Below are 23,275 nucleotides of genomic sequence, written 5' to 3'. Positions count from 1 at the left end.
GCTGTATCATTCTGTTACAGACTTGCTTTCAGACAGGAAGTTGCTAATGCACAATAGAAAGTGTGGGGTTTTGAGTGCATGAGACCACATTTTTCAGTGCAGTAACTTCTTAGGTCTTTGAATTGAACTGAATTCCACCATCAAAGCAAACAAGCAGTGTCCCAAAACTCTGCTCCACATGGGGCAGAGAGTGAGATCAAGAAGATAACGTCCTTGCATTAAGCCAATTGATTGCTTCTGAAAATGCTACCAAGTATCCCAGAAAATAAAGTTATAGGACACTGAGGGGTTCTAGCTTCTTAGACTCAGCTGGAGGAAGATAATACAGGAAAGTGGTAGAAAGGGGTAGACAAGCAGAATAGGAAGAGAGAAGGGAGAGGAGATAGGTTTGCAGTGAACAAGCCAACTAAAAATTTGCAATGAATATTCATTTAAATTTGTTTCATTTTTAGGCAAAAGCAACAACTATCAAAGAAGCTCTAGCCAAATGGGTGAGTACTAGAACAGTATCTAGCTGCTTTGCAGTACTCTGTGGCATGGGTTTTGGCTGTATTCAGCTAAATTTATTTTTCACACTTACTGTAAAAAATATTTGCTTGAAACGTCAGCTATAAGAAGTTTCACAAAGTAAAATTTTATTACTATTACTGAAGTATCATACATTCTAATAGACTTTCTGTGTGTTCTTGTTAAATGGATATGGCTGGTAAGGATGAGTCTGCTCTCTTGTTTTGCTCTCCTGCCTTGTTCTGCTGAATATGCATTGATAGAAGGCTTGAGGCTACAAAGAGATTTTAAAGTTGGGATGTCTTATGTTTTAATTATGCTCTGTTTGTTTTACCTGGGTGTAGTCTTTCCCAGAGAATAAACACGTATGAAATTCTCACTGTACTGAAGCCAGCAAAACTTCTGCCATCGTCTTTTAACATACGGTCCCTCATACCGTGCAAAGCTGAACTCTGAATGAGTTTCTGGGTTGTTTTTCTCCTTAAAGTACTGTGTTAATACAGATAATCATTGGGGGTGGTGCCTGACCTGGTCTTGGAGCCTTCTAGAAAGCTGTGTGTTGGCAAGGATGCGGATATAATTTCAAATGATGATATAGGATGCTCTGGCATCAGGCTCACAGTCCAGTAAAACCAGTGAGAATCTCTCCCCAGTCTCAGTGAATTTTAGATTAGGGCACAAATGAGCTGTTTGGTATACATGTACTCTCCTGCTGATTCTGGCCAGCTGCTAGAGCAGGAGTTTATAAATGTGTGGTCGCTAGTAGAAGATTTGGATGTGAGACAGTGTGGGCAGGTACAGTTGAAAGTCAGAAGATCTGTACCATCAGCTCAAGGTACTAGTCTGTAACTGAAGACTACTTCCTTTTTGAATTTTATCAGTGTTTAGTACCTACAGTATTTCAGGGGTTTTTCAGTTATGTTGGTATATCCCACAAATTTCACTCCTGCTCTCCTAATAAGAACTAGAATGCAACAACTGGCAGCCATTAGCATTACTAAAGGCGTGAACCGAGTATTAAAAAATTTTGCTTTTCTTCCCGCGCGCTTTCTGCCTTCCAAAACCTCAACTCCATGTTTCCTATTAAAGATTTATCTTCCATTTGCTCGTCTGTCACATGTCTCTCAGAGATAATACATCTGTGTTAGTGAGTCTCCATAAATGTTAGGCATGAAGTGCTGAATTTGCTTTTCCATTCATGATATCGGGGGTAGGTCTAAATCTTCCCTTTACTACTCCTAACCTGGGTCCATGTGGCTTGTAAAATTGGATCTGGTATTGTGTTGTGTTGCATTCCAGATGTTTTTCTTCCATTTGACATAAGGATTTACCTATGCACTAAAGTAAGGGTGATTTTAGTTAAATCAAAGCAACTTTAACTTAGCAAAGATGTAACCTGTTCTTTAAAAAGCGTCTGTTCTACCTTTGGTTTCTCTGTGGCTTGTTGTGGTTGTTCAGCTGACCTTCATTCCAGAAGTGCAGACGATCAGGATTAATTTTCTTCCCGCAAGTGCTCCCTGCTCGCCACAGTCTGTGTCGGAAGCTCTCTCCCTTTCATGTTTTTTTTAAAAAAGTATTTTTAATTGTTGGTATAAACGGATAGGTTATAAACTGAGTATAAATGCAAATAGAGACAGTGTTGTTCTTAGAAAATAAAATTGAAGTTTCAGATTTATATAGTGACTCAGTCTGAACACATTCACTATATTCTAGCAAAACATCTGACATGCTTATTTGCTAAATCACCGAGTAAAAATATTATCACACTGAATTTGGAAAGAAATTGCAATATAAGTAAATGCACAAGGCAACATGCTAATTTCCTATTAAATTAAGTTGCCTGAAGTATTTTGGGTACATAACAGAGAAAATTATGTTACCAAAACCTGATCTTGTGCTGTGGGATTCTTGAAGACTTCTGGAATGCAATTCATTTCATTACAAAGTAGCCATATAAACCAGGCCAGAACTTGGCTATCTCATTTTTCAGTAGCTGCATAAAAATGGGGGAGAAAACAAGAGTCCTTGTTTTGAAAGCACCAAGTAGATTTCTCCTTTGTTAATGGACCTCCAGTCCTCCCACTGAACACTGAGTGAATTCACAAAGTGCTCCCTTTGTGCTGTCAGGGAGGCAGACGTCAAAACTGCTGGTACTACCTAAATAGATACTTGTTTAGTCAATAACTGCTGTCACTTCAGAATTTTAAAAGATTTAATAGACTATATTTTTGAATAAACACAAATGCTGAAGTTATGACCATTTTTCTAAAACTCTGAACTTTATAAAGTATTTAATCTTGAAAATTATCAACCTAGATTGTAAATAGGAAATTTGTCTTATTCTCTAAAGTGTGAAATTTTCCCCCACTCTTTTTTAATGGCTAATTAAAAATTAAAAAAAAAAATTTTTTTAGATTCTTAACTCTGCGATTCTGTTGAGGTTCTCCCCCCAAATGCACTCTCCCACGTTCAGTTTGTGTTATGAGTTAGGTGAGAGTTCTGAGTTTTCTGGGTGAAGTGGAAAGGAGATTTTCTGTCAGAGCTTTTAAAAATTGGCTTCTGCTACAGACTGTCCCTAGCTGAGGCTCCTATATGTCAGTCTCTATTAAAGCACCTTCATTCTGAATTTTAAACCTCCATCTATTCTCAATTTCTTTATGGCAGTGGACCCCCTAATTAAATTGCGCAAGCATAACACAACTTTTTAAAAAAGTATATGTAATGTATAAGTTCTTTTAATAGCTTGAAAATAAGCTAGCCTTCCCCTCTTCATGCTACACCAACAGGAATCTTGATAAACAGTGTTCAGAATGCTTTCTCTTTTCAGTAATATAGAATCATAGAATGGTTTGGGTTGGAAGGAACCTTTAAAAGTCATCCAGTGCAACCCCCCTGCAATGAGCAGGGATACCTTTCACTGGATCAGGTTGCTCTGAGCCCCGTCCAGCCTGACCTTGAATGTTCCCAGGGATGGGGCATCTACCATCTCTCTGGGCAACCTGTGCCAGGGTTTCATCACCCTCAGTGTAAAAAATTTCCTCCGTATATCTAGTCTAAATCTCCCCTCTTTTAGTTTAAAGCTGTTACCCCTTGTCCTGTTGCTACAGACCCTGCTAAAAAGTTCGTCCCCATCCTTCTTATAGCCCCCCTTTAAGTATGGAAAGGCTGCAATAGGGTCTCCCCAGAACCTTCTCTTCTCCAGGCTGAACATCCCCAACTCTCTCAGGCTTTCCTCAGAGGAGAGCTGTTCCATCCCTCTGATCATTTTTGTGGCCTCCTCTGGACCTGCTCCAACAGGTCCATGTCTTTCCTGTGCTGAGCACCCCAGAGCCAGACGCAGCACTGCAGGGGGGTCTCACCAGAGCAGAGCAGAGGGGCAGAATCACCTCCCTCGACCTGCTGGCCATGCTTCTTTTGATGCAGCCCAGGATACAGTTGGCCTTCTGGGCTGTGAGTGTGCATTGCCAGTTCATGTCCAGCTTTTCAACCACCAGTACCCCCAAGTCCTTCTCCATAGGGCTGCTCTGTATCCCTTCATCCCCCAGCCTGTATTGATACTGGGGATTGCCCTGACCCAGGTGCAGGACCTTGCACTTGGCCTTGTTGAACCTGATGAGGTTCACACGAGCCTATTGAGTTTGTCCAGGTCCCTTTGGATGGCATCTCATCCCTCAGGTGTGTCAAATGCACCACAGAGCTTGGTGTTGTCAGCAAACTTGCCAAGAGTGTATCTTTTAGTAGTATATTGGAGTTACTTCTATAGTAATTACTTTAATAGTAATTTTTTAGAATAGTAATTTTCAGTAATTGCATGTAGCAGTGAGCATCTTCTTCACCTTCTCTTTTCTTTAGGAAGAAAAAAATGGCCAGAAAGCTTCAGAGGCAAAGGAGGTGAAACTGTATGGTCAGATTCCTCCTGTAGAGAGGATGGATGAATCTCTCTCCACGCTTGTTAACTGCGAGTAAGTTCAGTTAAAAACAAATTGGAAACCAAACATTCTCTTTGCTTTTTACTACTTTTCAGTTTTTCTGCTGTCCACTGTGCAAATATGTACTTACTATGTTTTAAGTGTGGCCTTCAAAGGAGCAACTTCCTCTTTTTCTCAGTTAAGCTTCTCTTTCCACACACAGTTCCACTTCTTAATTCTAAGACCCCAGTCACTGAAATGAGAAGATGTTAGGGTAGATTCTGTATTGATATTTGTCCCCAGAAAACTAGTATATTGTTTCTCGCTATATAATTACAGGTTCATGTTTGGAGTCTGTCAGCTAACTGGCACATTTATGAGCCATTCCAACATTTATGCAAAAAAGGAGACTTAACCAGGACTTTCAGAAATAAATTAGAGCCATTTCATAAATAAATGTCCATGAATTTAAGGTTAGGCATAAAAAAGATAATCCAATATGTCACATAAGTAAGTCATGGTACTTTCCCAGAAGCTAAATAAAGTTGCAGAAATCTTGATGGTTTGAGGATATTTTGAGTGTATTTACACATCCAGTTAGTTTACCACCTAGTGAGAGAAGAATGGACAATTATTTCTAATGCAGAGGTGTTTGGATATTGAACTCTTCTGATGTAGTGATCCCTTGTATACTGTGAATTGATTATTCTTGCTTTTAAAGGAAACTATCGCTGTCTACAAACTGCATTGAAAGAATCGCCAACTTGAACAGCCTAAGTAAGTGACAAGCCAGTGATCAATTATGTTTGTTTTCTACTTGCTTGTATTGGACATACACCATAATTTGTTTAATGTGTCCAGCTTTGTTTTCCTATTCTTATCCTTTGTAATTCATTCCTTCCTCTTAGAAAATTACAAGTGGCCTTTAAAATTACCAGTCTTACTGGAGAATGCATGTTTAGCAATAGAGATGTATTAAAGCACGTATCCCTGTGCACTAGCCTTGGCAGTTGTTTCACTGCGCAAGTTTAAAAAAAAAATTCAGAAAGCACCTTTATAACTTGCAGTGGGCCTGAGTTGTGATATTCAAAAGCTAATCAATTCTAGATTGTTTTCTTGACCAATTTCCGTGCTTATGATGGAGATAATCTGCAGTTCAGCAACTCTGTAATTGTGGCATTGGCTGGAGTGAGGTTAGAGTGTTGTAGATTTGGATAGAAAAATGCCATTCCACTTGGCAGAGCATTTGGATATATTTGGTTTGATTCTGTTCTTACTTGAAAGGAGTGTGCCATCTGTCTAGAAGTGGAACTGAACTGTTATTCTGTGGGCAGCTGTCAGTGACACCTTGAAACTCATTGGCTTATTGACTTTAGGTCAGAAATCTTAATGGTGTGTCCTCAAGACTTTTGACTCTGTGGCATGAGGCTGGCAAAGAGCTGCAAGTTTTGGGCTCGAGCGTCCAGGCTTTTCTGTCCCCATTGAATTGCCAGGCAGACAGACAAGGAATCCTATTCACTCCAACTACACACCAATGGGGCTGTCGAGGAGCTTGATGAACTTATTTATTTTCATAATATGCTCAGACTTCAACAAATTTGCAAATACTAATCAGGGAAAAAACATTCCAGTAGTCTTTCCAAATAACTGTACTGTAGTATTTCAATTTGAGTAACTCTTATGATGAGCAAAAAATAATTAGGCAGTTATATGAAAAGTTAAACCAATGAAAATTTTTAGTGGGATGAAACATTAAAAGCCTTTAAAGCATCTTAAATATTTATATTAATAAAATGTAGAATCAAAACATCTAGTCTGTACCAAATATTTGATCCTAAAGCCAGACAAACTAGAACAACATGGTCTGTTTCTTAAAGGTATAGAATATGAGGAACTCACCATCTCTATTGGCTTCAGTGAAGGAGAGAGAAAGCAGTGCTTATAGCTGTGAAAACCAAGCCAGTAGTTACTACATATTTGCTTTTGCTTATTGCAGAGAGGAAGCTGAGAAAGCTTTTTAAGCATCTATACTCTTTTCAGACTGAAAATATTAGTCTTAATGTATATACCCGATATTGTAGTTACATCAACTAGATAATTCTGTGTAAAGGATCACACCCCTGTATGTGAGGAAGATGTTTTAGATGGCAGCAACAAGTGTTAGTTTTGTGTTTTAGAGAGCATAAATGTTCCATGAAGGAGATCTTTCTTCCTTTAAAACACAGAATATCTCAGAACAAGAGTAATAAAAAACAGTAATAGCAGTTAGAAACAATTTTAAGGCATGGCTTTTTAAGCAATCTGTCATTTTTGTATTTGTAAGTATCCTTTCATTTCTTACAAAGTTCAAAAGCTAGTGCACTTATAAATGTGAGTTGCAGAGAGAATAGCTGGCTAGACCAAAAGGCCATCTTCCAGTGCTCTCTTCTATGGATGGGGACCCTTAGGGATATTCTGGAGAACGTTAACTATTAGGCTTTAGACTTACTGATTATGATTCTTCATTTTTTTAGCATGGTCATGCATTAAGCTGTTGTGTTTAAAAAGAAAAAGAATTCTCGTTGTACCTCAACTTTTTAATGAAAACTTGTCTTCCTCTTTTAGAACATTTGCCAAGTGTGCTTTTATCAGGTGTGGTTTCATCTCCGCATTTCTTGAGGCAGAACTTACAACTATCTATTCTAGATCATCCTTCAATCTTCATTTGTAGCAATCTCTAGCCACTGCATGTGCTGTCTGTGGAGTATCTGTTGCCACTTGCCTGGAACTTTCATTGGTCTTACCATCAATTATTGTACCAGCTATTTTCAGTCATTATGCACACAAGAGTAAAACAAGATCGTTAAGTATTTCATCCTTACTGCAGTTAAGAGGAAGTGTTAAAACATTGATGAAAGGTACAGATCCAAAGTTAACCCAGCTACATGCTGCAACTCAGTTTGCTTAATTTACACCTGCAAGAAAGCTTGTGTGAAAAATTAAAATAAATTATACAAAAAGATTGCTATGTTGTGATAGCTTTGAGTTACACCAGTATTGCATTAAACCCCAGCAGGAGAAGCTCACTTGGAAGGGCGTTTTGTATGGCTGCTAGACCAAGTTGAAATGTCTCTCATCATACTTCTGTAAGGCAGCTTTATATGCTGCCTCTAGTACAGAAATCAAATCTGCCTTAAAATAAGATTGGAACAACTTTTGCCTGGAGGAAGAAAGATTATGAACTATGTAAGATCAAAACTAGCAAGTTAACAGTTAGCGTTCAGGTACAAGGTGAAATAATAATTGTTATTCAGTATTTATCTGAATTTAATTTCAACTAGGTAACCTCCGCATGAGTAGCTTTTTATTCATGAGCGTGTTTCTGAGCAGTCCACTGTGTAGGTCAGGAGGTTTTGGTTCTGTTATGTATTCTTTCTTAAGACAGCCTGTTCAGAGTGCAGTTTGTTTGTAAGTAGAATATGGCATTTTACCTGACTTACAGCTTATTCTTATATATTTTAAAAAATATTAACAAGAAGCTATTTTATCTATTACAGAAAATTTGAGGATTCTGTCTTTGGGAAGAAATAACATAAAGAACTTGAATGGACTGGTATGTGCTGCTTAGTGTCAATTCTTTGCTAACAAAATGGAGTGCTGTCTAGAATGTGGGGTAATTCCCCTATGTTCATAACAGTCTTTGCTGCATTTACGTTATTGCCTAACTGTTTGCTTTCTTCTTTTGCTATGATCTGTTCATGTTGCTTCTGAATTTTAGATAGTCTTTCTTTCTTTCTTTCTTTTTTTGTTGTTTAAACACTCTTCATGTTTGGAGATTCTTCAGGGCTAATTTACTATATAAAAGAATTTTAGAAAGAGGGATTTTGTTGTCTTTGACAAAGATGAGCAGAACTTTTATTTGAAAACTGCTGTCTGTCTGTAAAGCCCTTTAAATTCCACTGGCTTTACATGAAAGTAATTCCTACAGACTTTTTGCATGAGGAATTTTCTGCCTGAATATACTTAGGCTATGCTTCTTTATTACAAAAATTGGCAGACCTATGAACACACACTTCATGAGTCTGTCCTTTTTATGTTAACTGGCACCCAGAGCAATATGACTTTAGGGGAGAAGATGGTGGCCAGACTAAGTCTACCATGTAGGGGAAAATTTGTTGAGGAAAAAATTGGATCAATTTTGTTACATTTGAATTAAGGGCAGAAGAACTTTTTTCCATCAACTTTTTAAAATGAATATATAAATTATTTTCTTCCTCAAGAGATACTGTATGTTTCTCCCACAGGATGTTTCTCTTGAAAGCTGCTCCCACCTTCAGGGATGCCATATCTCTTAAATGTGAAATGCAGAGTCAATGTGTAATGGCTGGTTTAAAAAACCTCTCTTTTGAGAGAATTATGAAAGCAACTTCTGTCTGACAGGTACAAACATACACGCAGCAGAAGTGAATAATTCCCTCCTCCTGTATAAAACCCCTGCTGAAGTAGTTGTTGAATTGCATTCACTTCATGTATACTTACAGTGCACAAGCAGCCAAATTTGTCTCCTCTGCCCCTATGCCTTAAGAACAACTACTCCAGCCAGCTATTCCTTGTCTTATTCTAATATTGTGATTTCTGTCCTACTAAATCTGTTTCAGATCCTTTGCTCTTAATTCCTATTTGTCGTATTTGTCGTGCATAATTAGGGGTCTGCTATAAGGAAATTAGGACAAATATAACTTAGTATTTCCTCATGTGAGGTGACCTGTGAGAGGTGAAGAGAGAATCTGAAGAATAAGGAAGATATACTTCTGCTTATCTGAGTAGTCCTGTCATTTTCCAGGAGGCAGTTGCAGATACTTTAGAGGAGCTGTGGATCTCGTACAACTTCATTGAGAAACTGAGGGGTATCCGTGTAATGAAGAAGCTGAAGGTTCTTTATATGTCAAATAATTTGGTGAAAGACTGGGGTAAGCCTGTCCTCTCTATTGTGTAACTTCTCTTGTAGTATGATGAATGCATGAGTTAAGTCACCAAGTAAAAAATAGTTCTGTATGTTACAGGGCTTTAAATCTCACTGATAAGCCTGCAGACGTGCACAGAATCTCTCAATGTCCACTCATGCAAGAGAGTAAAAATAGTTAGAATATTGAATTTAACTTCTAAACCCAATGGAATTTGTTCTTTGAGTCATCTTTTTTGGACTTCTTTTAAAGTGCTTACCTGTTCTTTAACCTGATACCAGTTCAAGCCCAAGCAATCCCTATCCTGTTGCATCCCATATTATTTATGTTTGTACTGAATTTGAAAGGAAGGTTTGGTACAGTTGTATTTTCCGTGTTCCACAATCTGGTTGGTGTTTTCACCTTTGTGGTTGCAGCGGAGTTTGTGAGACTGGCAGAGCTGCCATTACTAGAGGATCTGGTGTTTGTAGGCAATCCACTACAAGAGAAATACGCCTCTGATCAGAAGAACAATTGGATTGAAGAAGCAACCAAACGGGTACCCAAGCTGAAAAAGCTGGATGGTGAGTTTGGGGCATGAAGCAATTGGTGTGAGTTAACAGCTTGATATAAAGGCAACCACAGGGAAATGAATCATAACCTCAGAAATTAATCTGCGTGCCTATGCAGTATTTCTCCCTCCTCTCTTTGGAGTTATTCCCAAGAAGGCTAACTTCTGGCACTTGAATTTTGCAGCCCTGGCTGCAGGATCTTCTGAAAGTGTTTGATAGATTTTGGAGTATTAGGTCCAAAAGATCTTGCAGCCCACAGGTGGCCTTTACTCTTGAAGTTATCCAGTCAGCTATTTTTAGCACATAACTAATAGGGAACTGAAATTTACTGGTTTGAAGTTCTCTTGTGAAGTTCACATGTTGATTTGTGTAACTATATAGTTAAAGTGTTTAGCATTAAATGAGTTAACAAGGCTTTCATCTGCCACATTGAATCACAGTTTTCCTAGCAAATATGATTTACAGTTTTCCCCAACAAAAGAGGGCGACATTGAGGTATGGGGATAGACAGGGATATGTTCTGTTTCATTCTGCTGCAGGAGCAAGTTTTCAAAACTTCATGCAAGTTCCCTAAATACCTGAATATCCCCCTCTTGTCACTGCACTAAGCCTCAGTTTATAAGCTGTCCTCTCCTTTTGTCAGTGATATGAAAATACATTAAAGCATGTCCTCATGAGTGACTAAAAGTGAGATAATTTTAAAATCTATTTTTAAAGATGTTAATTTCTGTTAATGGAGGTGTTAGCTGTTCACTGTTATCTGCTGCCTACTGAAGCAAGGAAGAGGAGAACAGGACTGGTAATACTAATAGAGTCAGAGTAGCAGCAGGGAAGGTACGAGTGTAGGGATGGCAACAGGAGGACAGCATCAGTACAGGGAGCAATTGGTGGAAAATCAAAGCCAAATCGACTGAAGTGGTAAGAATTCTTGGGAAGTGGAAGTGTACTGCTCTGAAGGATGGCCTGCAGTTGTCCATGTGCTGTTGTAGTAGAAAGTGTTTTGAGAGTGAAACAAAAAATGGAATTGGGCAAATATCTGTACAGGCAAAGAGTACCCTTGTTAGTATAAGGTTAGACCCTTAGCTTCTTAAGCATTCCTGCAGCTGGGAGCAATGGACAGCTCTGAATTAGGCAGGTACATTTCCTATGCAATGTAGAAAGAGATGATATTTAAGAATGGAAACCAGAAAAGCTAGAATTTGGACCAAAAGAGAAGTCAGAAATGCTGTAACTGGCGGTAAGTTTCTTGCTGTTAAGCTGTCACAGGATCCTGTTATGCTAATATACTACATGTGAGCTGACTAATATAGGGACCTCAAAATTGTTGAAATGGTTTAAGATCTTCTGGACAAAAATAGGCACTGAAGGTCTCTTTCAACAGGTAGGTGTCTCCTAGTTGGTTGTTAGTTGAACTGACACGGTGCATCTCACAGCGACCAAGTTAGGCTGATCTTTGCAGGTCCTGCTTTAGTACCTTTTTATTGCCTTTAACCCAAGAAGTTGGAAAGACGTCCAACAGAAGATCTCATCAGTTGAAGGCTTTTCTAGTTAAGAGCAGTTCAGGTGTGTAGAAGTTCATGTCACTTAGAAGCAGTGGCAGGAAATACAACTCTTTCCTCTTTCTGTCAGTCTGACTTTCCGACAGTCCAGATGCACTTTCAGGTATATCAGCATTAAGTATATCTTTCTCTGCATAATCTATTCGTAAATCTTTGCAGATTTTTTTCTCTCTTTTTTTCTCTTAGGTATCCTAGTTATTAAACAAGAAGAAGATGAAGAAGGAGCAAACTGATGACACTTTCTTATTGGGTAGTCAATTATTTAAGTAACTCGGCACATCGAACTTTTATATAAATGTTGGTTTTGAAGAAATCTTTGGGCAGTTTTAAAAAGAACACCACAGTCTGCCACCCAAAGGGTTAGTTACCAAAATTGAGGCACACCAATTTTGTCAAGCTTATGACACCTTCTGTAGAGACCAGTGGAGCTAAGTTTATCTGCTCTTTGGCTAGCAAGAGATCTTTACCTAAACTAAGACATAGCTATTTTTAATCCCTGATGAGTGGTGCTTGTTTTTTCACTCTTGGGTTGCAATAGAATCATTTTATCTTGTTAGGTGCAGCTGGCCAACATTATGTTTGCAAACACTGTGGCCAAAATAACAATGTTGTGGTTTAGAGACATGTTACTGGTTTTATTGTGTTTAATTTTGTAATGGGAATCCTCAATATTTTAAGTATATGAGTTTGCCTTTTCATCCCCTTAACTGTTATGCCAAACAGGCCCAGTAGTTGTGGACCTACGCACAAAAAAGGTATGGGTCTGATGATGGCTTGTTACTGGCCTTAAGTTTTGAATTGGGCTTCTTGCATTGGAACTCAACTGCATTGCTGAGAAGGCCATTTATAATGTATATTTATTTATTTTAAAGAGGCAATGGGAATTCTTTGCATGGTTTCAGTGGGACTAAAATATCTGCTAGCTTTGTCTTTTGTCTCTTACTAAGAACTTATATTCGATTGGAATATGTAGCCTATTAGCAGAGTTTTGGTTTGGGTCGCTGGTGGACATAATCCTTCTCAGCTCTGGAATTTTCCTATAACTAAGTAGGCTGATACTAATACAGAAACAAACAGTGAACAAAAGACCTGGGTTTGAGAACGGAAAATTTTCGGTTTGGGGATACTGTTGTTTTTTCACGAAAGCACAGATGTAAGAGTGAGATGGAAGTGCATGTAGTTAGTGGGGAAGGTGAGATGAGCTGGAAAGCGAGCATTGCAAAAAAAAAGGTATTGAAGACATACTAAATGTGCTATATTGCAGGGTAACCAGCTTTAGTAAAGCCCTCATATGACAGGTAACTATTTTTAGTAAAAAGCATTAAACAATGATGAAGATATACCTGATTGCACTGTTGGATGCTAGTAGTGGTTTTTTTTTTTTATTTCTCTTGAGCAAATAGTCACCTGAGTAGATTTTTCTGCAGCTTGTTTTGTTTTTTTTTAAAAAAAGCTTTTCTTCTAATTCATTTGTTTAAATTAAAATGGCAACAAGTGTACCTGCTGGTTCCAGATCAGGCATAGAAAGGATGGAGGCAGACCACCACTCTTATTTTGTTTGTGAAGGTGTGGCTGGAGTTGAAAACTTGGAAGTCATGGTCAGAGATAAAAGGTAGAATTGGCCCAGACAACAGCGGTATTGATCTCAACTCCAGGTACAGTTGTAGTAGAAGATAATTCTTTCTCTAATAAATTTCTAGGTGAACAGTGTGAAGTAGAAGGTTACAAGACAATCATAGTTTAGTTTCAGTATATTGCTAGTTATTCTGTGATTGTTAGAGGAATTCTTAAACATTCCAACTTAAATTGGCAATTTCTGGTAAGACTTGAGTTTGATTTAGATTTATTACTTAAAATAAGGTGAAGAGAGCAATGGCAAAAACTGTGGACATTCTTCACCTAGCACAAAGCAATTTCCAGGCAGCTGTTCTCTTGACCAGAAAGCAGTTTCTTAACTAGCTCATTGGATTTATCGTACAGACACCTTTATATGTGTAGATAATTTCTTTTAGAATTACCCTCCTAGCTTTATCATTAGTAAAGGCACCACTGACCAAGAAGCATGATGGGAGAGAGTGGGTATGTAGTCAACAGCCAGTTCACATTAGCTACTTTTAAAACTAAGCCATTCAGTTCACGTGCAGTCAACCACTTTCAGCAAAGCAGCTGTGCTTTGGCAGGGCTCACCCCCTGCTGACCCCATCTGCTGTAATGAGGCAACAGGGGATTGGCTTCTGCCCTTGACAACTGTAATTAAAGTGTGTTTAACATAAGCCAGAGCTTCAGTGGGGCAAAACTTGACTTCTGAATACTAGCAAGAAATGGAAATGCCAAATTCATCTGTTTAGAGACATTTTCAGAATAGATCATGCAGTGCTCTCATCATAGTGCTTGGCTACACAGAAAAGTGCTTGAACCTCTGTAGCTGGTCTCTCCTAGCACAATGGCTACAAGTATGAGGTGTATGGCTGAACTAGTGCCTCAAATGAAATGCGACAGGAGAGCAAGTGAGTGATGAGCACACAGTCCAATACCAAGTAATCCTGCTGGTTGATTTTTTTTTTAAATATCTGAATATGGTCTAAGTCTGTACATTTCTGAAGGTCATATTAGATACAGCAACTAATCTGGCTATTTTGGGACATTCTGAGAGCAGAATGGAAACTTGAGTGTCCTGACTGGGTAGTGGTGATTAGAACAAAACACTCCACTGACAAGATGTGAGGGATAAGAGCAGTTCCTAGCACTTGTAAGTGACCAATACAGGCTATAGGTAAGGGAATCAGTCCAAGAACTGTGTGTATTGGCCCACTGTCATCAGCTCTTTTCACAGACAAACAGCACAAGTTCTCTCTCTCTTTTCTGGGGGCTGCATTATAAATACCACCAAAAAAGAAAAGGAAAAAAAAATGAAGGAATGGGGCATATAGTCTCAGCACAATTATAACAGCAGTAAGGGACTTTTTTGATTTCTCTTGCCTTTCACCCTTCATGTTGTGATAAATTAGCATATAATTTAAAACCCTTCTGATAAAAACTGTATGTCAATCTCAATGGAACAATACAGTAAGAAAAGAATAAACTGTGGCTCTAATTTGTCAGGAGATGCTTCAGCTCAAAGCTGGGCGGAAGGTTCATCTTGATGTTGCTTTGCTTGATCATCATGATTACTCTCAAGAACAAATCAACCCCCCTCCCCCAACTTTTTCTCCTCCAAAATAAGTAAAGTTTTCCTAAATTTTAAAATTTGCACTTTAAAATTATGCACTGGATGTGGTTGAAGATATACACAGGTGGTAGAATTAAAGCAGCTGATTTGCTTATTGATGGTGCTACACCATGTCATGTATAAGCTAACAGCAAGCTCAGCCTGCACAAACATAGGGAGCAGCTGAGTAAAATGTAGAAAAGGTCTTCTTTTTGTGTTACTTTTTGCTATTCCCTATCTCACCACATCCAATAAAGCAGTAAGCACATTGTTATTCATGGATGAAGACAGCACCCATGTAAAACTCACAAGCCATGTGGAATTCTGCTTTCCCCAGTGAAATTATGGAGGACGAGCAGCCACTTTATTCCTTAAAGAAATATCCTATACTTAAATTAGTGGTAGGAAATAGCTAGGTTTTTTACTTGCTTGATAGCACATTGTCCTCTCTTCAAAGAGCTGATGTATGCAGTGATTATATGGAGAACTGCTGGAAAAATGTGAGAAGAGATCAGATTACTCAGGTTACACTAGAAGTAGGCTCATCTAGAAAATTCTTCAAGCAAGAGAGCACTTTTAACATCCCTTCTGGCTATCTTTTGTATACAGTAATTTTGTAGCATGACCAAACTGTTAAATTTGCCGTATTTAAATTATTTAGGCCTATGTTTATAAATGTCCTTCTGTGAGACTTGTTTAAAAGTAATATAACGTTATTTTATACAAACATCTTTGGCTGTTGTGTAATGTTCAGTTGTGGAGAGCATTCAGAAATTAAATTTTGTTCTCATTAAACTTTCCTAGCTGCTCAGGGAGCTATGTATTCATAGTATGTAAATGCTGTTCCTTATTGCCTCCATATTTTAGAATAGAAAATAACTTAGACTTTAAAAATGCTGATATATTGTGATTTTTGTCATTTGATACATAAATATTTTTCAATCTTTTAAGACATGGGTTGTCAGACTTTGTTCTTAGGTCCTAAGAGAAAAGTCTTCTACTGCTATATGAGGAAAAAAAAATCCAAATAAGTTAAATAAATGGCTAGTCTTTCTTCAGTACAAAATTTCTAATTCACTTTGAATTAAAGTTATGTTAACAGCAATATACTATCAATTTCATTAAACCAGGACAAGAGAAGGTTAACTGATTAATAAACTTCTGTAATAGAAACTTTAGCCTTCAATAGATGGTGTCACTGAAATGTAATTTCAAAACTCCAATATAAAGAAAAAAGCTTTCTACCCCACAGTCCACAGCAGTCAATCTCAATAAAGACAAGAATAGCATCCTGCAGTGACAACTGTAATGCTATTTAAGGAAACATATAGGGAATTACTGCAGGATTGCTCACACTACCACTAACTCAAAGCTTACTCACCAGTAAAATACTTTATAAGGTCTATTTCAGTAGTTGAATTCAACTTCCAGAAGCATGGGCTTGGATTCACCACTTAAGAAAAGATTAAACCCAAAATGCGCAAACATGTGACTTTTTTGATCATCAAAAGTGCATTTGCATGGCTTCACAGTTTTAGTACAAAGTAGTCAACCTTTAGCACTTTTGCCAGCTGGCTTTGACAGGGAGGCAAATACATTATTTAAAGCCTCAAACAAACTCATGGTCTGCTATCTGAAGTGAAGGCTTAGGTGTTCCCTGTCTCTTTCACCCACCAAGCAAAACAGCACTTACTTCTCCAAACCCGATTGCTGATCAACAGCCACATCCACAGGAGTAAATTAAAGCAAGGACTTCTACACCAAGCTGAAAAAAGTGCTTTAATGTCTTGGGCTAAGGCTTTCTCCTGCCAGCTTTGCCAAAAATACTGCAAGGAAAATTTGTCAGCATGAATTAACTACTAAAAAGAAAACCAGCATGTTGCCTTAGATTCTAAGTGAAACCTAGCAGGAGGCCAGTCAGACACCAATACACATTTCTGCCATCTGCTTTACGTAGTGAAACATTTGCAGTTTTTAAAGACTTCACATCCATAGGTGTAAGAAACAGTAGCCTAATTAACTAAAAACAGTTAACTACCAAAACAGAAGGAACCTTTGTTTGATTCTGTAAGATGCATGGAAGCATATTCATATTTAAAATCCACAAGCAAGAGCTCCAGCTACTGCCAGAGGAAATGTGGTTAGTGCTGCATAACAAAATATGTTTTAAACTCCCCCCTTAGATTCAGGTAACAGACAAATGCCTTTACAACAGTATTTAATAAAACATTTTTTAAACTCTACCATTGAAAAATATGATGCAGTATCGTAGAATCACAGAATGGTTTGGGTTGGAAGGGACCTTAAAGATCATCCAGTTCCAACCCCCCTGCCATCAGCAGGGACACCTTCCACTAGACCAGGTTGCTCAAAGCCTCATCCAACCTGACCTTGGACACTTCCAGGGAGGAGCAGCCACAACTTTCCTGGGCAACCTGTGCCAGTGTCTCACTGAAGAACTTCTTCCTAATATCTAATCTAAACCTACCCTCTTCCAGTTTAAAGCCATTTCCCCTTGTTTTGTCATTAACTGCCCTTGTAAAAAGTCCCTCCCCAGCTTTCTTGTAGCCCCTTCAGGTACTGGAAGGCAGCTATAAGGTGTCCCCGGAGCCTTCACTTCTCCAGGCTGAACAGCCCCAACTCTTTCAGCCTGTCCTCACAGCAGAGGTGCCCCAGCCCTCAGATCATCCTCGTGGCCTCCTCTGGACTTGTTCTAACTGGTCCATGTCTCTCTTGTGTTGACGGCTCCAGAATGGACACAGTACTCCAGGTGGGACCTCACAAGAGCAGAACAGAGGGGCAGAATCACCTCCCTCGACCTGCTGGCCACACTCCTCTTGATGCAGCCCAGGATACGGTTATTGGCCTTCTGGGCTGCAAGCGCATGTTGCCGGCTCATGTTGAGCTTCTCACCCACCACCACTCCCGAGTCCTTGTCTTCAGAGCTGGTCTCAATCCACTCATCGTGCAATCTGTATGATTTACAACTGGAGTAACTGTTTCTACAACCAGCAGCTTCAACTACTAAACAGCAGGAAAATAGTAACTATTTTTCCAGCAGCTCTAGATTTACTTCAGTCTCTGCTTTCAGTCCCAGCCTCAGGCATTCAGGTATTCAGGTGTGATTCAGGCCCCTCAGGTACTCCATGCTGCCTCTGCTCTGCCCACTGTCTCTGTAGTTGTTTCGGGTAGTGTCAGAATCCAGCTGGCGTTACAGCACAGAAGCAGACCTAGAACGATTCCACATGAATTTCTAACACACTATCAAGGTTGTTACCAGCATTCTGGGAAGGTGCTTGGCTTGGAGTGGGACACACACACAGTCGTCACTTCTGTAAGGCAATTGGAGCTCCATCTGCAGTTATTTTCTTGGATATAAGACAAAAGGCTGGTGTCTTCGGCGGGAAGTTTATCTTGAGAAAAAGCCTCGAGAATTGCAATGGAAAGTACAGAGGTGGGTATGGTGAGAGCAGACTAGCTAAAAGAACTCATAACCACTTCCTTTGTATGAATGCACCACAGTCACTGTCACCCCGAAACCCCCAGCCACTCCCTCATACCATCAAAAAAGTCAGCTATGAAACTATTTTTTAAACCTCATTTAATAAAAGGTTTTTTTAGATATATAGAGGATATTAATAAGTTACATAGTACATTACAATCACATCAGCAAGATTTCCTTTAGTGTATTAATATTTTATAAAAAAAGCACACAAAAAATAAATTCAGTCCAGTCTATCACAACTGTACAGCAACAGGTAAATATATTTATATATGTACATTTTTAACATGTAACAGTCTTTTAAAAGGTGCCCGAGGCAGCAGACACACAAAGGAAGTGTCTGCTCACTTGTTAAAATAAAAGTAATACACTTTATTATAAAGCATTTATACAGTAATTACAAAGGCTGACTGCTCCTGTACAGTACACCAAAGCTTTGACTACAAATTTAAAAACGGAACATAAAAAGAATGAACACAAAAAAGTTTGTATCAAACCTGAACTACAAGGGGAAAAATACTTGTGGAGAAGCTGCAGGAAACTGTTTTTTAAAATATACAATTACATTTCTATAAAAATATATGTTGTCTTCTAATCTGGAGAAGTTAAGGGTTTTTCAGGCTCAGCTGTCAGCGGAATCCTAGTCTTGGTAAGAAAAGACCTTAGACAGCTCGGGATTCAGAGTTTGTGTCTTCCTAACATTTGACACAGGAGAGAACGAGGGCAAGTAAAGCAGCTGAACCCAAGAGACAAATTTACATAGAAACTCAGTCCCACAAGAATCAAACATGATTTGTAGACACTGCTTCTTTGTCTCTTTAAAGCTTTATGAACTTTTGGACATACACCAGAAGATAAAACAGGGAGAAAGTCTGTGTGGGAAAATGTGGTTTAAAATAAGGTTTCTGGCAGAGATACTCACTGGACTAACAGTGTTGTTGTAGGAAAGCAGACAAAACTTCTATGGCTACAGTCCTCCCTACTCCCATTTCTTTTAAAATCGGATTTGTATGTTCAGGGCCTTTCTAGTCTGCCACCTAAAAGAGAATTAAGAAGTGTGTAATTGCAGAGAGTGAGAAAGCTCACTCTGTGGTTTAGGAAACACTTTTTTTTTTTTTTAAATATTGATTTAAATCTGAGTTTGTTGCAATGATAAAAGTGACCGAAAGCCTCAGTTTGATAAGTCAGAGGGTATTTTTAGCTAATTTGGACTTCACGTTACATCTCTAATACGGGATTCATAGATGAGTTACCCTTAAGCTTTTCAATTTCTATCTTTGCCTTGCCTTTAACCAGCTACAGTCCTACCTAGTCCTAGCTAGCAAAATGCCAAGGTCCTTCACAGCCGATTGAAATTCTGCAGGCCTTCACCTTACAGAGCTGAGTTCTCTCAAGATACCATTACCTGTATCAGTAAATGGAAAAACATCAAATAAATGAAAATGCAGAGGAGTTGTTCTTGCAGCTAGACTGCAAAATACCTGTAGATGTATCAGATACGCATCATAGGTACATGCATATATCTAGTAATTACATACACACAGAGTCTTACAAAACCGAGATGCTATCCCATGCAGATCACAAACCTGAAAAGACCAAATCTACCTGTAAAGGTGAGGGCAGACAACACGGGCAGAAGTACGCAATCAGGGCAAAATGTGATCTATCGCTGCATCTCCGCAACGCCCAATGCTGGCATCGAGACTCCAACAGGTAATGCTTTTGAAATACCGCCACCTGACTACTGGATATATGACCGCCTGAAGCCTGATCTTGCACTATAAAAGGCAAACCTATTAGTACACATTTACAGACTTACAGTCCATAAATCTTGTATTTGTTCCCATAGAAAAGACAGCTAAAGCAAAGAGATGCCTTGTTCAAACTCAGCTTAATGCCTGAGCATATACTGCCTTTTTTCTAAATTAACAGCAAACTCATCTACTATGAGGATCAGTAAATAGGCCTTTAAAAAATGGAAAATAACAAGCATAGAGTTTTAAAATCGACAAATCAACAAAACAGAGAACATTTTTTTTTTTTCAGTTGTAATTGGAACAACACAGCTTTAAAATTAACACCATGCTGCAGTAAAGAACCATTCGAGTAATAACACCCACTAAAAAGGGTAACAGAATTGATTCCAGGTTAGAGAAATTAAGTTCAAATGCTTTGTCCACAGCAATTGGGGGTTGGTTGGTTTGGTTTGTTAAAACAGTTCTCTGCCAACTTTTGCTAGTAGGCAGGATCTAATTCAGATGTAGAATCAATTCCAAACTGCTGCTGTAAGCAAGTGGGCAGTAGGTTTGGGTTTTGCTCATTTTGTTTTTAAACAAGACACTCAGAGGAGCATTTTTACTTATTATCATGAAAGGAAAGAGGTCTTTTGGGGGCTACTAGCAATAAGTAAACATGCTCAGAAATACTTCTATTTGATGCCACTTAATTGGAACATTTACCTGATTTTGGTCAGCCATGCTAACCCACAGCTGTTGGAGGTTATCCTCAGAAAAAGCCCTTTTCTGGTTTTCTCCCAGTGACAGGCCTCACTGTATCAAGTCTTCCTGCTCTCTTTTACTTCTACTGCAGCAGGGTGTTGGAGAGAAACGAGTACTGGATTCAGTGTGTAATATGCACACCATTTTGTGCAATTAAAGAAAATCTCGGATTTGTTATCAGCACCTCAATGGCTTATCCTTGATAAGAGGAAAAATTACTCTTATATCAATTTTCTAAAATTAGGAGTATCAGTGAAAGACGTGGTCTTTGGAAGACTATAATAATGCTCCCATTCAAGCATCATCATATCTGAAAAAAAAAATAAAAAAATTAGTCTTAAAGCAACCCCATGATTTGCTCCCTAAATCTATGTACTTCATTTCACCTGATCAGTTGTTTGTCACCATAATTTGCTATGCCATATCTAAAACTACCTCAAGCTTGAAAACTCCTCAGGGCCATGCCTAAATGTTCGCTCTTTATCACCCAGGCATACTTTCAGACAGTAAAAATACTAGAGTAAATGCAGGTGATGGAGAAGAAGGGTAAAAAGAGAAATCTCCCAGTTTTCTGCCCATAAGGAGAACAGTACATTTCAGTACAAACCTCTCAGCAAGTTTGCCTTTCTGGAGCACACACCTAAGTTCTAGTTTAACATCCTGTTTTCTAGCTGGAACTATACCCGCTGGTCCATGCTATCCTTCGCTTTTTCCTAAACATCTGCTCCTGATCACTGTTAGAAACAGGACCTGGAGCTAGACAGAGCTTTGGTTCGTCCCAACATGAACAGCCTCTGTTTTTTCTTAAAGGATTACATACTGATTGATTTTGCACTGTTTTAGCAAGGACAGTGAAAGCATTTTCTGAAGACAGTTTGATTAACCTTATTTTAGTTCTCAAATTTAGTCAGATCTCCTCTCCAATCTAAAAAATTAAAAAAAAAAAATAAATCTTAATTTTTGCCATATTTCTGAATGCGTGCCAGTTCCAACTCTAAACTCCATTTCTTTGTTATGTGTTTCTAGGCCTTCCCAGTCTCTGTTAAGTAACTGTACACCATTCTGACACTGGCACTCCAGGCAAATGCATTCAGTACAACAGTATAACACTATCTACATGACTTTAAATCCTTTTTAGATATACTCACAAGCCCTGCTTATTTCTAAACTGTTGCCCTGCAGTTCTCAAGATCTGGAAACTATTGGCAAGTTCCCACAAACACACTCCAGAACTTTAGGTGTAATGGTATCACTGCTTTTACTGAAATTAATCCCAGTACTACAAGTGAAGTGTGAGGTCCAGCTGCTTCACCTACTGTCTGTCCTGGCACAGTGCACTAAAGCTTCTGTTCTCCCCAAGGGCACTAGGATAATGGTAGACAAGGATTTTCTGCAATTAACAAAAGGAAAATATAACAATCAACAATGAAACTCTTAGTAGGAAGACTGATTTGCTTAAGCTTCTTTTTAAAGAATAGTAGCTTTTAGTTCTTTCCAATTTTTGAATGATTTTAACAGTTCATGCCATGCCATCTGCTTCCACAGCCTAGTTAGTCAACAAGAACTGTGCATGTAGGGACATGGAACAGTCATACAAATGCTGAAAGGAAACCTAATTTTGTTGCCACCTTGGCAGAAAATTGAACACTTAAAGGCAAAAGTGTCAACCCTAAAAAAAGTGCAGTGCTTAACAATACTCCTACTTATTTTGTAAGAGCAGTAGCTGTTGCTGCTATTAAGATAAAAGATTCTATCCAAAGGCGTCAAAGCAAACATGGTACAACACACAGCCTCCTAGACTTAGAGGGTGAAGCAATCATGGTTGCTTGAAAGCACGGGGGGCAGGAAAACGCTGCCCGATGGCACACTGGAGTTAGAGACACTTTCCATAGTTAGCCTGGAATTTATCTAGTAGCTTGAAGGGTCAAGATGTAAACAAACAAACAGACAAACAAAAAACCCAAACAAAAAACCCCCAGCCAGTCAGGAACACTCTGTAGTTCAGATACAGCGACACCCCCTGGATCTCGGCTTGGGAATGCAGGAGCGATCGGCTCCTTCAGTATTGCACCAGCGGAGCAGCACACAGGCGATTTGCCACAGTGCCAGCACCCTGGGAGCCGGGGATCAGCGCTGCTTCAAAGCACTGGCTGGAGGGAGGGAGCTGGGCAGCGGGAGCACGGGGCTGGGACTGACCGGCCATGAAGCACAAGCAAGTGATCCAACTCTTTACATCTTTATGAAATAATGATAAATGTGGGCTATACAGATGTACAGAACAATCCTGTGCAAATCTAACATCTATGTCACCTGGATCACTTAACTCTCTTTCACCAGCAGGGTTTTGGTGACTAGTTTTTGGCTATTAGCATGTGTCAGTTCTGAAGGAAGAGTCAGCCTTTCAGCAAAGAGCAAAGCTCACAGCAGGACAACCCAGCAGGCAGGGCCATCCAGCCACCAGTGTGGAAATAAGTGACAAGCTCCTTCTGCATGTACATACTGTCTGATAGGAAGTGTTTGAGAAACTAGGGCTCTACCATACAAGCTCTCGATGATGGCAATTTCAAGGTATAAATGAGGGCTGCCACAAGAAAGAAGT

The 23,275-nt window shown here is 39.0% G+C and overlaps 1 protein-coding gene across 2 annotated transcripts; it reads left to right on the top strand.

The window, feature by feature from the left end:
* The first annotated feature begins 458 nt into the window (after positions 1–458).
* Positions 459–11,983, top strand: DNAL1 (dynein axonemal light chain 1). 2 transcript variants are annotated; one of them, XM_010172300.1, is made up of 7 exons: positions 459–491; positions 4,360–4,469; positions 5,137–5,192; positions 7,952–8,007; positions 9,238–9,364; positions 9,775–9,921; positions 11,655–11,983. In XM_010172300.1, the coding sequence occupies exons 2-7, from the start codon at positions 4,435–4,437 to the stop codon at positions 11,699–11,701; spliced, it is 468 nt and encodes a 155-aa protein (XP_010170602.1). In that variant the 5' UTR covers positions 459–491; positions 4,360–4,434; the 3' UTR covers positions 11,702–11,983. The 2 variants fall into 2 exon arrangements, with proteins under 2 accessions (XP_010170602.1, XP_028941873.1); XM_029086040.1 differs by having other exon boundaries at positions 9,238–9,363; positions 9,765–9,921; positions 11,655–11,701.
* The last annotated feature ends 11,292 nt before the right edge of the window (positions 11,984–23,275 follow it).

Source organism: Antrostomus carolinensis, unplaced genomic scaffold, assembly GCF_000700745.2.
Source record: "Antrostomus carolinensis isolate BGI_N321 unplaced genomic scaffold, ASM70074v2 scaffold33647, whole genome shotgun sequence".
Taxonomy (NCBI): domain Eukaryota; kingdom Metazoa; phylum Chordata; class Aves; order Caprimulgiformes; family Caprimulgidae; genus Antrostomus; species Antrostomus carolinensis.
The sequence above is the reverse complement of the archived record's forward strand: the minus strand, read 5'-3'. Positions and strand labels throughout refer to the sequence as shown.

Coding starts and splice junctions, on each gene's coding strand:
- DNAL1 (XM_029086040.1), top strand. CDS start 4,435: ATGGATGAATCTCTCTCCACGCTTGTTAACTGCGA. Junction 5,193..7,951: donor CGCCAACTTGAACAGCCTAA/GTAAGTGACAAG, acceptor TATCTATTACAG/AAAATTTGAGGATTCTGTCT. Junction 9,922..11,654: donor CAAGCTGAAAAAGCTGGATG/GTGAGTTTGGGG, acceptor TTTTTCTCTTAG/GTATCCTAGTTATTAAACAA.